The sequence below is a fragment of the Mesoplodon mirus genome, assembly GCF_964341445.2.
Source record: "Mesoplodon mirus genome assembly, chromosome: 5".
Lineage (NCBI taxonomy): Eukaryota > Metazoa > Chordata > Mammalia > Artiodactyla > Ziphiidae > Mesoplodon > Mesoplodon mirus.
The window spans coordinates 18924650-18941112 of record NC_138980.1 but is presented as its reverse complement, the minus strand read 5'-3'; the positions used below and the strand labels follow the sequence as shown (position 1 = coordinate 18941112).

The 16463-nt window shown below is 46.9% G+C and overlaps 1 protein-coding gene and 1 pseudogene across 2 annotated transcripts; both read right to left on the bottom strand.

Annotated features, from left to right (window-relative positions):
- Nucleotides 1–6: 6 nt before the first annotated feature.
- LOC309805247 (uncharacterized protein C2orf78-like) lies at nt 7–8079 on the bottom strand (annotated as a pseudogene). The gene is made up of 5 exons: nt 7944–8079; nt 7604–7669; nt 5562–5630; nt 2638–3384; nt 7–1367 (listed from the first exon to the last, which is right to left on the bottom strand). The product of its transcript is annotated as an uncharacterized protein C2orf78-like (transcript).
- A 3128-nt stretch (nt 8080–11207) lies between these two features.
- LOC309804592 (mediator of RNA polymerase II transcription subunit 27-like) lies at nt 11208–11942 on the bottom strand (the record flags this gene model as incomplete). The annotated part of the gene is made up of 1 exon (XM_082622010.1): nt 11208–11942. One exon carries the CDS (start codon nt 11940–11942, stop codon nt 11208–11210), a length of 735 nt encoding a protein of 244 aa, XP_082478136.1.
- Nucleotides 11943–16463: the final 4521 nt, after the last annotated feature.

The window sequence follows — 16463 nt, the reverse complement described above, 5'->3', positions numbered from 1 at the left end:
CTGTGGCCTCCGAGGAGCAGGTCAAGCTTGAGGCTTGTCCCAGGCAGAAAAAGGCAGAGGTACCAACTTGACCTTCTCAGCTGGAGGCAGCTCATACTGGGATGGAGATGGACACTCTTTTTCAGCACCGCTGTCTGGTTTCTGGTCTTCGACTTGAGTTTTCTCAGGACTCTTACCCTCACGTGGGGTACGCCGCCATGGCTGGATAGCTGGGGGTGGCTGGGGGTCTTTAGGGTTGCTTGAATTTCCCAAGACCCAACAGGAAGAGAGCCCAGTTTTCTTATCATTCTTCTTCCCCAGTGCATGAAAAACCTTCACAGACTCCAGCATGCGCATGCCTAGGGAGGTTCGAGGCTTTTTAATGCTCTCGTGGATAAGCTCAGTTTGGTGTTTCTTTCGTTTCGTCTTGGGAATTGTTGGCTTCTCTTCTGCCTTGACTTTGTTCCCTGACTGCTTATTCTCTTCAGCCTTCTTTCTTCCTCTGGACCTTGTGGTCTTTTCCTGCCCATGGGTCTTAGTTTTGCTGATATTTCTGGATGCAGCTTTCTGAGGTTTGCCTTTAGAATGCTTGGCCATGTTCATAGGAGCCCTGTCACTGACTGCAGCATTGCATAGAACCACTTCTCCCCCTAACAGGCACTCTGGATTCTTTGGCTGGATTTTGGCCTTGGAAGCACCACTGATAGGCTCAGAGGCTTTATGTTTGTTCTTCCTGGGTTGATCAGAGGGAACCTTTATGACACTTGGCTTTTCCTGCACCTGATTCACTTTAATGGCTCTGGTGTCTTTGGCTTTGATCACGTTGGGACCTTTGAATTGATCAAGATCTTTCAAAGAATTAAAGAGCTGGGGAAGGTGAATATCCTCTGCCAGTGTAGTAATGTCTGCAAAACCACTGCTATATTGCATCCCATTTTCAAGTGTCCCTAGGTCCTCAAGACTCAGGCTGTTCTTTCCAAGATCAGCATTTTCAGAACCAGGCTGCTCCTCTTGGCTGATGGGGTCAGTGCAGCCCAGGAGCTGGTGAATATCAGGGATTTCTGAAGGGAGTAGTGGAGGCTCTTGGTTTTCTCTTGGGATCTGGTAGGCATCCAGAGGCTTTGAAAGCTTGGCTTTAATATCCTCCAAGTTCTTACTCTCTATTTGTCCCTGGCTTGGAGCTGGAGGCAGGGCCAGGAGACTACTGACACTCTGGACTGGAGCTGTCCCTGAAATGTCCCCAAGTTCGGGTGGTGGATTACTCTCAAGTATCTGAATATTTCTGCTACTGCAGGACTTGGGGAGTTCTTGAGTTGGTGTCACACAAAATGTCTGGATTGGAGGTTGCCATCCCAGAGAAGTTTTCATCACCAGGGAAGTCTCCATCCCTACAAAGGAATCAAGGTAGAAGTCAGTCCTTGGTAAGTGAGATGCTCTCCCTAAACACCAACACAGCAATCATGTACCTTTCAAGGTACATGATTGCTGTGTTGGTGTTTAGGGGCAAGATGGGCAAGGCATTTCTACTAACTCTTCTTAAGGATCGTGGACAGTGTCCTATGCTACGAGATAAGTGGTGACTGTTGTAATTCTTACTGGTGATCATTTCATGTCACTGATTCTTGGTTTTCTTTGTATTTCATAGGATTGTTATAAGTCAATTAAAAAATGAGTCTTATTTTTAAAAAATGAAATGTTTTACAAAGCCTAGCATTCTCATATAGAGTCCGTTCAATTCTCCCCACTTTCCTGAGAGGCTAAGAACACTTCACACCATGAACTAGGAGAAGGAGTAGAGCCCTTCTTGATGAAATAGATAAACAAAGACAGAGTCTTGGCCTGCTTGCTCTGGACAGGATCTCGGACCCTAAGGTCTTAAATCCTGGTATAAATTAAGGAAGTGAGGACAGTTAACTATCATAACAAGAGTTCTGAAACACCTTCCAAAGAGACTCTAGCTGTAGATTAGGGAAGGAAGTGATACAGTGTGGTAGTACAGGGGGAATGATCGGCTACAGCAGTGAAAAATGTGGTACCTATTGGTATGCTCTCGGGGTTCTTGTACATGTAGCATAGATGACCTTTACAGTGTCCCTCCCACCTTCCCACCTGCATTAGGTGTTCTTTTTTTTTAATTTATACTCATTTATTTATTTTTTGAACTTATTTATTTTATGTATGTATTTTTTGGCTGCACTGGGTCTTCATTGCTGTGCACGGGCTTTGTCTAGTTGCGGCTAGCGGGGGCTACTCTTGGTTGCAGTGTGTGGGCTTCTCATTGTGGTGGCTTCTCTTGCTGCGGAGCATGGGCTCTAGGTGCGTGGGCTTCAGTAGTTGTGGCTCATGGGCTCTAGAATGCAGGCTCAGTAGTTGTGGCACATGGGCTTAGTTGCTCCACGGCATGTGGGATCTTCCCAGCCTGGGGCTCGAACCCGTGTCCCCTGCATTGGCAGGCGGATTCTTAACCACTGTGCCACCAGGGAAGCCCTAGGTGTTCTTATGTAGAGTCTAAAAACAGAGAGCCCTGAGCGAAGGTAGTGGTTATTAAAGGCTCAGGATCTAAATTCTACCTGTCTATACACCACTTCTCAGCTGTAGATTTGACCCCATTTTTGAATGCTGACCTCATTGTTTAACTTTCTTGCTGTTTGTACTCACCTTGAAAACTTGTTTCTGTGATGGGTTGAGCAGACACAGGGTAGTAGATTCCAGAGGTGGAAGCTGGTGGTAAGATATTTGTGGGCTGAATCTCCTTTAGTACCATTACCATTTCTGGTTGCACAGAGGCCCTACTTCCTGTGTATGACACAGAGCCATAGGATTGCAGGCAGGAGCCAAGTTCTCCATACAGTAAAGACCCCAGTGTGCCGTGGTTATAATAATATACCTGGCTTCCTTCCTGGTAGGGAAGTGACAGGCTATGTCCCTGATTTGGAATCTGAGATGGTGTTCCCTGAGCAAGGCTGGCAGAAAGTGATGGATATAGAGGGGCCATGTTATTGGTGTCTGCAGTTTTATCATACTGGGCTGCCATAAACATGGAGGAAGCAGCTGTGTGCTGGCCAGTGAGTGCCAGAGTAAAGTCTCCGAGTGAAGAAGAATTCTTTTCAGTGCTTCCTGTGATGTCCCACTCAAAAACACCTGGATAGGAAGCAGCTGAATTGGAGATCTGGCTCTGATCAGTAACTCCAGATAAAATAGTTGTGCTAGAATGTTGGTGAAGGTAGGCACTACCCATGTGTGTCTGGAAAGAGGTGGCCATAGCTGATGCTGAACTGACGGCAGGAGCAGAGACTCTGGAGAAGTTGCAGACACTTCCTGTTAGGGAAGCTGCATTGCTCACCACAGGAAGAGAGTGCTGCAGAGAATTCAGAGTTCCAAGTACAGATGGATTTTGGCAATTTTCTGTAAGAACAAGAGGGTGATGAAAAAATCAGGGAGATGATTGATAAATTCTCACTATGTTTGAGGAACAGCATTATGTTAAGTTTCTTGCTATCAGGACACCTCTAATATCAATACTTACTGAGAAACCAAAAATCAGACAGTTATGATGGTTGTAAGGACTGAGCAGTTTTACACTCTTCTGTATTAACTGCCTGTGCTCCCATCTTGGGCACAGATGGGCAGAAGACCCAAGTGGTATGGTTCAGACATTTTTCTCTAGGCTGGAAGCAACCTCAAGTGCCTGGACGAGACCAGGTCCTTCTGGATGAGAATCATAAAAAGGGAGAAGGAGGGAACGGGGAAGAGCTACAAAGAGGAGCTCATGAATAAGAGAAAGAGAATTTAAAGAGTTAGAAAGAGGAATAAATCACATGTAGATTGTTGCTCTCTCTTTAGGAGTCTTCAAAATCCACCAAGTAATGCTCTGCATGGAGCATTGCTGGAATGGCGGTGGGGTGACCTTGGAAAAGGAAAGGGGAGGATGGGGAGGGTCAGGGTCTAGGTGAGGACTCAGGGTCCTGCTGTGCCTGGTGGGATAAAGCCTGACCTTTGGACCTTTTCTGTCTCCATCTCTACATTCTCGCCTAGGTCCTCCATCGTGTCACTTCGGCAATGAGGGGGTGGGTCTCTAACCTCCAACATCATTTCCCAGCCTTCAAACTCTATAACTGTGGCCAGGGATGAATGCCTGTGTCATCCCGTTTCTCCAAAAAGGCCGTCACTGTCCCCATGTCACTGCATAAATTGCTTTCCATCTCTCTCCCTCCCTTCATGACTTAACTTCCCTGTCTGTTTTCTCTCTTGAGTAAAAGCCCATTTCCTCTCTCTTTGTCAACCTCCATCCATCACTGTTCTCCAACATGGGAATGTGGAAGGAATAATCATGGCTATTCCACCACCTTATCCTACCCTGGGAACCCCTACAATGATCCCATGGTTATGCTGGGCTCTGTGGGAGAGACTGACAACCAGTTCCACGTAGTGAGTGACTGTCCTGTCCTGGGGTGACCTTAGGTTCTTGGGAGATATTTGAACCTTATAGCAACCCTGTACATGTTCTGAAGATGAACACAAGCTTAGAGGTAAAGTAACTTGTCCAAATTCTCTTGTTCTGCAAGTGATGCAACAAGGGTTCTCCAGCAGGAGGATATATGCCCACATGAGTAAAGAGTACCTGCTAGATTTTCCCGGAGTCCTGGAAGGACTGGGGAGGAGGGGACCTGGGCTGGCCTGGGGGAAGGACACAGGGTGGGCATGGCTGGGGTATGGGGGAGCAGGGGCAGTGCTGCCTGGCTGCAGCAGTGGGTTCTGAGAGGATAAGCGACCCCCTGGCCCAGACGCTCTGTCCTGGGGCAGGTCAGTCCCAGAGGACCAGGTCAGCAGGGCTATGAGGACAAGTGTGTGGGGCCAGCCCGGCAACCCTTCACAGCATCCTCGAGAATTCCTGCCAGCCATGGAGGGGCTCGAGGGGCAGCTGAACATGGGCCTCATTTCTGGTCCCAAGATTTGGGTTGCGGGTGAGCAGTGGAGGCGAGAAATGTGCTCCAGGGTGTGCTCCCCCCTCACCTCTCCAGGAGGACCCAGGAACCCGTGCAGGAAGCTGGGAGGATGTCATCTCTAACCTCCCCACCCCTGGGAGCACCCTTAAACCAAGAGTAAACCTGAGGACAGGACATGAAGGTGCCACCACAAGACCTGAATGTGCAGAGGGAGAGCGTCTGCTTCTCACCCAGCATTGGGATCCCACACAAAGAACTGTGTCTCCAGGTTCAAGTGTTCGTGAAGGAGTCGTGTCCCACCAGATGGCCTCATCCCAGCTCAACCTCCAAACCCCAACCCAATAATGCTTGTACTTTATTTCCAAGAGATGCCAACCAAATGCAAACAAAGGCTTTACTTTGGCAAAGGCAGAAAAGACCAATTCTTATGGGAAAGATAATCTTAAATAGCAAAAGACATTTGAACGCCATAGGCTTACTATCTCCCACTCTTATGTCATTAATATATGCAAAGAGCAAAACAAGCCCTCACACATATTTCCTTCTTCTTTCTTATTTCATATCCCTCTTCCTCAGTCTCCACAGGGGCATGTGTAACCTGATTGCTGCTGGGGACCCTCACCCATTGGATCCTACCTGAGCGTTTGTCCCTACCTGGAGAGTCTTCATCCTTGCTTGAGTCATGTATGCTCTCCACAAGCCATTCTTTAGAGACACAAACATGAGCAATAAAGTTATTAGAGAAAGTGGCTCACCCGTGCCTCCCCCTCCAGTGGAGGCCATGCTGGCTCACTCAGCATCATCTGACTCCTTCCTCTGGGTTCTCAGCCTTCCCTGGGCTCCCTGGAGCCAGAGCCCTTCACCAAGACATTGATCACAGTTGCAAACCTTCACCGAGAGAGAGGATTCACCTTCAACTCTTCACTTCCCCATTTCCACTAGATCCTTCTAGCTCTAGCCTCCAGTCTTATTAGCCTGCAAATCCAACCGTGATGCACATGCTTTGGGTTAAATGACTTCAAGGAACAGATCCAGTGGTGGGCAGCTGCCCAAAAGAATGTTCTGTGAGGATGGAAATATTCTCTATCGATTGGGCCCTTGAAACGGGGCTAGTGTGATGGGGGACTGAATGTTTCATTTGATTTGCTTTCATTAATTTAAATATGAGCAGACACCTCTGACTTGTGGCCACCATGGGACAGTGTAATACTAGAGATCAGAAGATGAGGAAGACATAAGCTCCCCTCCCCTTGTTGCTCCTTGCTTTGGAGTAGTTAGATGGCCTGATCTGACCATGCATTTGTAGGTTCTTCCTGGCCTCATGTACACGTGCCAGGCACTAAGTGAGGCCCTGGGGACACAGACAGTAAGGGCAACACCCCGGTCCTAGAGGATTCCCAGCAGGGGGCCCACCTGTCAGCAGAGATGAGGAGCAAGGCCAGGCACTCCTGATCTGGATTAGAACCTGGGCAGGCCCCTGGCTGGGTGTGGACCTAGCAGGCCTGGACAAGCTGAGGAGGGACCCTCTCCACCCCTGAACTGGATCCCAGTCCAGGGTGGGGTGATGTACATTAGACATTTATGGGGTCTAAGATGGGTTGCCTAGGGCTGACCACTGGGGTGAGAATTGATGAGGAAGATACAGGTAGTGCCCTTGCAGTGGTCACCTACGTCCAAGGTTCCTGTCCTCACAAGTGGGAGGACACAGAGTTTGGGCCTGAGAATTCCAAGACAATTTTGAAGAAACTCTCAAATTGATGACTCTTGGTCATAAAGAAGAGTAGGAAGGACCACCTCGACTCTTGGATCAGCCCCCATCTCTTTCCTGAACTCCACTGGAGCCCATGCCTGTCTCATCTTCTTTGCAACTAGAATGTTCTACAGCTGCCCTGGCCACGCAGTGTGAAGGCTCTTCAGTTTAAAAGTGTTTCTGAGCCAGACAACACTTGGCCAACAGTGTGTGGACAAGGACTGGTTGTCAGGCAACTTCCAGAAACAGGTGAAAACTAGAAACTTGTCCTTCCTGGCCCCAGGCGGAAGAGGCCTGGGGAATTCCATGTCTCTGGCCTGTATTCTGACCCATCCATGTGGACTCATTTCCTGGCCAATCCCCCCTGGAACCTGGATGAGATCAGCTCTGCCCACGAAAGCCAGCATGTTTTTTTTCCTCAGCAAGTGAGTGATTCCAGACTATGTCCCACTTTCCCTTATTCCTGACACCACCTGCAATTGCAAAGAAAACACGATGAGGACCTGTTCACACAGGTCTTCGTTCTGTTCTCTTGGTGACTTTAGGAATCCAGATGGGAAGCTGTGGTCAGGTCAAAGGTCCCAAAAACAAGAGTAGAGGACACCTTTGGAAAAGGCACAAGCTTTCCTGAAAGGTGTGTCTCTCGAGTCCTGTTTGGTCGGCGATGCCAAAGTTCTTCAACCAAGGAGGAATATTGCTGCCAAGCGAAAGTTCCCCCGCCATGTAGTTTATGACTGATGCCGTCATTTGTTAATGCCCTCTTGGATCAGTTATCAGTCGGTAAAAGACTCTCACTCAATACTCCCCTTCCCCGCCCACCATGGAAATGGTATATATCATCCCTAATGTACCTGGTCAGCTTTCAAATTTGATTGAAAAGGAAAGAAACCAAGAAAGCAGGGTTTCTATCAAAGAGAGGTGAGCTTACCTTGACCTTCCTCTGCTCTGTCACGGGGAAGATCCTTTAACCGGTCCTGCATTGAGTTGGGGGGGTCTAAGAGAACCCACAGTGACCAACGGGACATTGGTGGCGCCTCTCAGAAATTACTCAGGGGGCTTTGCTAGATGTGGACCCAGAGTGGGGGGTTGTGGATATGGTTGGTTATCAAACATGGACCAAGGTGCTGCTGGGCCATTCTTCTTGGTGAATTGAAGGAAGTCAAAGGAGAGGAACATGAAAGAAATGAGAAACAGAGCCCTTGGTTTGGCTTTGTTGCTCAAGGTGACCTAAAGCAATGTGAATGAATCAGTCTACGAGTGGTCCTGACCTGCAGGCTGTGATTCAGTGGCGTGGTCCCCATCGCCCCTCCTGCCCATTCTGAAGCTCATCTCGAATGCCACTGTCTTTCTGATCTCTTCCAAGACCATTTCAGTCTCCACGATGCAATGATGGTGCAATGACATCGGCCATTTGTGGCATGGGATCTCACACTCGTTTAAAAGACTTTTCTTGGTGGGAGAGATTTAATTGTAGGCAGTGCATTCTACTGTTCTTGAGAATCCTCTGCCATGAAGACACTCAAATTCAGAAGATATGAGAACACTGACATATTGCCACTTAAAAATAACCCATGGGACTTCCCTGGTGACACAGTGGTTAAGACTCTGCGCTCCCAATGCAGGGGGACACGGGTTTGATCCCTGGTCAGGTAACTGGATCCCACATGCATGTCACAACTAAGAGTTCACATGCCACAACTAAGGAGCCCGTGAGCTGCAACTAAGGAGCCTGCCTGCCACAACTAAGAACCGGTGCAACCAAATAAATAAATAAATATTTTTAAAAAATAAAAATAAAAATAACCCTTAGTAGCCATATGTTATTTTTACCTCCAGTCTTCCTTTTCTTTGTCACATGTGTGTATTCATTGAGAGAGGTGGCTATCCTTGCTCGGGTAGCAGTCCAGAGGTGGGCTAGTCCACTCTGGAGGGGAGATGGGGGTGAGTAGCAATGCTCTCCAACATGGCTGCGCCAGAGAGCTGTGGCAAGGGGGATGGGCACCAGGCACCTTGAGTTCTTATTTGTCACTGTCCCCAGGGTGCATAGCTCAAGGATTTCAGGATTTCTAGGGCTCCTGGCGATAATGCTGCCAAATGCACTAAACTTATGTGCGTTGGGCTGGTTTCTAAGGAGTGATGACCCAGAACTGGCAGAAGGTGACCCAGTTGTCCTAGGTGCTGCCTTCTGTGCTCAGCATCTATGAGCTGACCAGAAGCATGTGGACTCTCTGCGTGCTTTTCACACTAACGATGATGCCCAAGCCTGCGTAAGATGCACCTGTAGCGACTGTTGGGAAAGCACCACTGAAAGACCCACAACTTCTCTGGGATTGCGGGCTTGGTGCACTGGGACTGGAACAGTCCCCCCTGTGTTGCTTGGCCCTACATTCTTCTTCCTTATTAGGAGAACCTCTCCCTGGTTTGTGTGTGCACTGAACCTCCTGTGTTGCTTACCTGTGTGGTCACATGGCACCTGGCCAGCCCCGCTGGCATATGTGTGGTCCACTGCTCCATGACCGCCATCAGGAGGGACATTTCAAGTACACGGGTTTCTCAGTGAAGGCCAGGCACACAGGACATGTGCTTGTTTCTTCAAAGTGTTCAGCCATGGTGGCTGCCTGGAGGGGTATCCTGGGATATCCTAAACAGCACCATTCTACTTTGTCTCTGAATCTGACTAGATATCTGACTAGGTATCTACGTCATGTAAGTGGAATCGTACAGTACTTTTCCCTTTGTGACTGGCTTCTTTCACTTAGCATAAGGTCTTCAAGGTTCATCCGTATTGTAGCATATGTCAGGATTTCCTTCCTTTTTAAAGCTGAATAATAATATCCCATTGTATGGATAAACCCATTTTGCTTATCCATTCCTCTGTCAGTGGACACTTGGGTTGCCTCTACCTTTTAGCTATCGAAAATAGTGCTGTGGGTTTCCCTGGTGGCACAGTGGTTGAGAGTCTGCCTGTCGATGCAGGGGACGCAGGTTTGTGCCCCAGTCTGGGAGGAACCCACATGCCGTGGAGCAGCTGGGCCCGTGAGCCATGGATGTTGGGCCTGCCCGTCCAGAGCCTGTGCTCCGCAGTGGGAGAGGCCACAGCAGTGAGAGGCCTGTGTACCGCAAAAAAAAAAAAAAAAAAAAAAAAAAAAAAAAAAAGGAGGAAAATTTAAAATACAGAAAAGTACAAAGAAAAAAAATAATCATCATCCATACTTTCACCTTCCAGAATTAACTGTTACTGTCTCAGCAGAGATGTTTTTTTTGTTTGTTTTTGTTTTAACATAAATCTCCCATTTGTTTCATGACTACCGTGGCTTCTCTATCACTAAATTCTTTATTTTGATCGAATTCTTGGCTGCCTCCATTGTCAAGAAGTTTTATTTTGTTCTTTTCCCACCCAAGAAGGACTCATAGGTGCCACATTCTTGATTCCTTTCATGTTTGAGAATGTCTTCCCATTATTGCTTTTATATTTGAATGATACCTTCATTATTAATAATATTCGTGTGTTCCACTTTCTTTTTCTGAAAACACAGATTGTGTTCCTCTGGTATGCAATGTAGTGAAGAACTTGGGGATAAGCTTAATTTTTACTCTCATGCAAGTGATTAGCTTTTTGTCTCTGGACGCTTGAAGAACTCTTCCCGTTGTGGAGCACAGGCTCCAGATGCACAATCTCAGCGGCCATGGCTCACAGGCCCAGCCGCTCCGCGGCATGTGGGATCTTCCCAGACCGGGGCATGAACTCGTGTCCCCTGCACCGGCAGGCGGAATCTCAACCACTGTGCCACCAGGGAAGCCCAAGATCTGTAATTTTCAAATGCTTCAGCACAGACATATGAAATCATGTCTATGTTGGTTAAGCTTCAACTCTAGGCACAATCTGTAGCCTTTATACAAAAAAAGGGAAACATTATACAAAACAAGGGAACCTACAAGAGACAACTACACACAGTTCTATTATCCAAATCTCTGTCAACACCAAGGCTTTGCCAATTAGCAGTGAGAGTAAGAAGATAGTGGCTAATTAATTAACATGATGAATCTTAGGATTAAGTCCTTTTCTTTTTTTCTGGGTACAAAATGTTTATTGCTTATAAAAATAAGTTATGGAACAAACCAAAAAGCTCAGCACGACACAAAGGCTCATTCCAACTATAAAATGACTTAGAACATGGATCCAGGCGGGTCAATGGACTGGTACTGCGAACATACACAGGAGAACATGCTGCTTAACTTCCTTATAGCGAGTCCTAAGATGGTCCCTTTGCCTTCCACGTGCCAGCTCAGGTGTACAACAGTCCCATTAACAGCGACGGAGTCTGCTCTTCAAGAAGCTCGGCCTTAGTGCACAACATGCTGTTTTGCGGAAGTAAGCGGGCGGCGGTACTGCTATCCGGGCCGCAAAGACACGTCTGAGACATCACTATGACTAAAGGCTTGTCTGGGAAGGTGCTGGAGGGGAGTCTGCGGGCTGGCCCGGGGCTGGGGCAGGGCTACTGCCAGCAGGTGTCATGGAAGGCTTCAAGGGTTCAGAAGTCCCTCCACGTCAGGGGAAGGCCGTCCTGCAGAAACTTCCCACAGCACTGGCACGGGGCCTGGAACAGCTTTATGTACCTTCTTAACCAGGTCATGAAGGAACAGACCACGACGTCAGGCATCTGGGGCAGCTGGCAGTGGAGCAGGACAGTGGTGGCATGGTCCGTCACTTTCTGGAATACTTGATAGTTGGATTTGGACCATATATCAAGCTTGCGGCTTATCACGTCGTCAACATATTGAGGCGGTAAGACAAGAGTCGTGGGTTGAGCCTTTGGTCTTCGTTTAGCAGATACTCCCATCTGGTTAGCAGAACGTTTCAACGACTGTTGATTCAAAAGGCCAGATGCCAGACCGGCATGGTACTGCAACTTGTTTGACCATTTATAGGCCTGAAGGAGCTGACTGTAGAGAGGGGTTTTGTCCTGCATGGGATCCAGACTCAACAGACTCAACAGCCCGCTGTTATGCAGAGGATGGTTCTCAGAAGGCTTGCCGACCAAGTTGCTCAGACGTTTCAGTTCATTGAGGTCCCGGTTGACCAAATGCAAGTTGTCCTGGAAGTGCGCAATGAAGGCCTTCTCCTGGCCCTCCAGCGTCTCCTTGTTCCGCATGCCGTCCTTCAGGCAGTCGAACACCCTGCTCATGCTGGAGCTCAGTGCCTGGATGGCACTGATGGCCTGGGCAAAGGCTTTCAGGTTCACGCCAACACTTAACACGTCCGCCATGTTGCCGCCGCCACAAAGGTCTCCAGATTAAGTTCTTAACGGTCAAGTTAAATATATTCAAGGTATGTGGACTGGCAAATCTTTGAGACGTCCCTCCCCTTGCAAGAATAAGGTTTGCTTATCATTTATTCAAGACCTATGGCTTTTACCCCTGGCGATCCCCTCCCAGGGCTTCATCCCTAACCAGGCATGTGCCAAGCCATGGGTTTGGAAGATTTCTAGTTATTTATGCTGATCTTCACGGAAAAGAATCTTGCCTCTGGGATACCATCACCTCTACCTCAAGTGAACCTTCCATGCAAAGACCTTGATGTGGCCACTCTGCAGACACAGGATGGACTCCCACCCAAAACTGGGTTCGGAGGTCAAGACTGAAAAAAAAAAAAGGAGAGTGGCCCGGGTTCTTACTGTGATTAGGAGGTGAGGATAGGGAGAGAGTTTGCACAAGGAAAGGGGTGTATGGTTTGAATCCTGTCCCCTCACCAAAGGAAGGAGCACCCAGGCTTTCTGACCTGCTTACCCTCACGTGGGACAGGAGGGGAAGAGGAAGGAAAGAGGCTTACAAGTTCTCAGCAAACATCAAAAAAGGAAGTCAGACTCTTTACTGCAGACCTAAAACAATCAGGATGTTTAAATTCACAAAGCTAATAGAGTAAATCAAACCACGCGGCTCCTGCTCACACTTCAGTGTACTCATTAGCTGTCTGTATACGTGATAGAATTTGTGTGAGGCCGGTTTTCCTTATCATCTGGAAGCAGGTTAGAGAGCAGTCAGCCCTACCCACCTTAAACATTCTACTGGTTAACATCACCAGTCAAACACCGCCTAAGGGTTTCACACGACCCACTTGTTTCAGGTAGGGTTACAAGACCCCTGCTTTCCTTTATGTCACAGCCACACTCAGGCAGATTCTCTGCAAGTGCTGACAAATGTTAGCACACTGTCCCACAGCGACCCCAGCCAAGGGACAGCCACTGTTCCCACCAATCCAGATATGGCTTGGGTCACATACCTGAACTGGATCCAAGCTTCTGAAGGACCAGGCCTGGTTCCCCTGCCCTGGCCTGAGGATCAGCTTTTATACAGCCTCTGAGCAAGGAACAGAGGGGCAGAAACAATAGCTGTCCACCTCACACCCTTCCCCAGTCGCAGAGAAGACAGGGTCCTCTCCGGCTACCATCTTTCCTTCTCAAACAGCAAATGCAAGATGGTATACCCAACAGTGCAACATTATTCAGCCATAAAAGGGAATGAAGTAGTGATACATACTTTTAACACAGATAAACCTTGAAACATTTGGCTAATCAAAAGAAGCCAGGCATCAGAAGACCACACGGGATTCCATTTATATGATGTGTCCAGAATAGGCAAACCCAGAGCCAAGAAGTAGATTGACAGTTGCCAGGCAGTGGGGTGGAGGGGGATGGAGAGTGACTATAATGGGTACAGTGTTGCTTTTGGTGGTGATGAAAATGTTCTGGAATCAGAGTGATGGCTGTACTTATGAATATCCTTATATCAACCTTATGAATATCCTGAAACCACCAAATTTGTATACTTTAAAAGGTGAGTTTTATGCTTTCAGAATTGTACCTCAACCAATAAATAAATTGAAAAAATATATATATATATATACACACACACATAAAACAGGCAGCAAATGTGACCTTACAGATAAAACTACTCCTGGCAGAGAAGAGTTTGTGCTGCACGGTTTGGATCCGCTCTCCCTCAGCCTCTATGTGACCCAAGGAGGCTTTAACTATCCAGGAGTAGTCTATCCATATTCTTGCTTCTCCCCCTAAGGCTTCCTTCCTTCAAATCACAATTTCCCAAGCTGGTCTTCTGCTGATCACCTTGAAGTTTGGCAACACTGCATGGATTAAACAAAGTCAAAACATTTCCTTCTGCAGTACTTCTGGGGCCTCACCATGCTAATGAGCACTGTGGACCACTGAGGAGAAAATGGCACTCCTCGCACTGGACTACCAAACAGTCTGGTTCCCCTCCACCACTCCTGGAAGAAACAACTTCTGGAATGAATTCCATGGAAAGTGGTTTGAAAGAACACTGTTCTCCAGAAATAACTCGTTCTTCTTTTCTTTGGATGTGGGGAGATCTGTACATAATAGATCCCATTAAAGCTTTTTCTTTTTTAATCTGCTCCAGATTAAAATCAAATCCAGTTTGATTCCTAGCTTTGCCCTTATTTTGGTTGTGTGACCTTAAACAATTGCCTCAGTCTCTGAGATTGTTTTCCATCCATCAGATGGAGATAGTACCTACCTCTCAAGGTTGTTAGAGAAATCCGATAAGAACAAACATAAGATGCCTAGCATAGTACTTGGTACACAGTTGGTGCTTAATAAATGTGTGTCTTCTTTCTTTACCAAATATATTGACATCAAACCCTTCTGGAAGAAGCAGGCATATCTCTCTGTAACCCCCAGAATTCTGGCACGTGCTGTGTCCATCATGGACTTTAAGTATTTGCTAAGTGCATGGATGAATGAATCATCAATGCCCTGCTAGACCCCCGTCCCTGAGCCACACAAATCCAGGGTAGATGACCCATGACAATGGGACAGTCATAAAATGGAAAGAGTTCTGGCGCTAACAGCTCGATATCTAGAAGAATAATTTTCACCAAACCCCCTTAATAGATATTTAAAGTGCAAGGCAAGGAGATGTAAGTGTTCCTAATCTTTGCTTAAGGACACTGATGACATGATGTTGCTTTTCTAGTGTAGGCAGATGGATGATCCTGACTCAGAAAGCATTAAAGCAGAGAGAAAAATCAGTACACACAGAAAACCCAGCACTTGGACCTTGGAACCAGGCCACAGGGGTTTGAATCATAGTCCGGTCAAGTGTGACCTTGACCTCCTCACGTCTCGGTTCCCCGTCTCAGCACCTACTTGTAGGGCTGCGGTGAGGATTCGAGTTAACAAATGAGACGTGCTCAGAGCAATGCTGAGATCATAGTAAGCAAGCAACAAATATGGACTGCTATTATATTCATGGTAATTGACACTTATTAATGCCTCATCATAAGCCCTTTGCAGCCCTGTTCCAAAAGACTTTTCTCATCTAACTGTCCTCTAATCTTGCAGGTGAAACAGAAGAGACTCAGCCATGCAGAAGGAGTTACTGAAGAAACTTTATTCACAGAGCAAGTGTGAAAATGTCTTTTTATTGACATGAAAAGGGAAATTTAAGGCTGTAATACCAGCTCTTAATTCCTTAAAGGGAAGCAGTTACTATAATGATGTACTTGGAGCAACACAGCAGCTAGTTAGCACCTTCCCTCTTCATTGGGGAACCATGAAATCTATTATGTTCCCTCAGGAGGGCAGTTTTCAATGAGAAATCGCTACATTTGTAAAGAACATATTGACCATGATGAAAAGATTTTATCCACATCTGCACAATGATGAAAAAATTGTACATGACTAAAAGGTTTGGGCAGCCCAATTCTCAGGAACAAAACCTAGAAACAAATGTCATGATACCCCAAAAAATGCCTTGATGTGTCACAGGACACCAATCTAAGCCTTTAATTCACATTCCAGTGAAGATGGCCTCAAAGGTGTATTGGATCAGCATTTTGTTTTCTGGGTTTTTTTTTTAGCAGAACAGCCCTTTTCTCAAAATTTTACATGGAACCCAAATGTGTAAACAAAAAAATATATTGCTGGGCCAGTCTAGGTTGAAAATCATAGGATGGCAGTTCTACCCAACAGTGGTCCCTGACGTTCTCAAAGAATTTTCCAGGCACCATGAGATCTCATGAGCCCCCCTCATAAACTCTGATACTAAATTGGAGAAGATCAGGAAAAATGAAGGAGGGGGTATGGCAATAGAAGGGACTGTGCAATTATCTCTCAAAGACTGATCACACTCTAAAGGGACTTTACAATTACTGGATCCTACCAAGTTCTAAACCACATTAGACTTAATAACGTTCATTTTTTTCCTTCAACCTGGTAAGTGGGGCTCTTGAGGAATATCAGACCAGCTCTAAGCAAATTTAAGAAACATTTTCTCTATATATTTCAATAGTAGTTTCAGTAAATTTACAACCTGTGTGCTAAGGATGTTCTCATTCTAGACCTTGCTTTCTCAACCTCAGCACTATCTGCACTTGGAATTGGATAATTTGGGGGGGTCGGGGTAGGAGCTGTCCTCTTCATTCTAAGTTGTGTACCTAGATGCCAGTAACAAGCCCCAAGTTATAAAACCTACAACACTTCCATACGTTACCCAGTGTCGCTTGGGGGACACTATCCCCCCACCCCGTGAGGATTCTGTTCCGGACTCAACACTTCCAGACCATTCCTCACAGTGGCAGGCAGGAGAAATTTAAAACGAATCTAATCAGGGCCCTCCCTGCTTTGAAGTCCTTCCTTTCGTTCCTTCAGCCACGTTGTAAACACTTGTGAGCACCTGCTGTATGCACTAACTTGCGCTGCTCCACGTGGCCTTCAGAGGGCGCCCTTCCCGACCTGAGCCACCTCCAC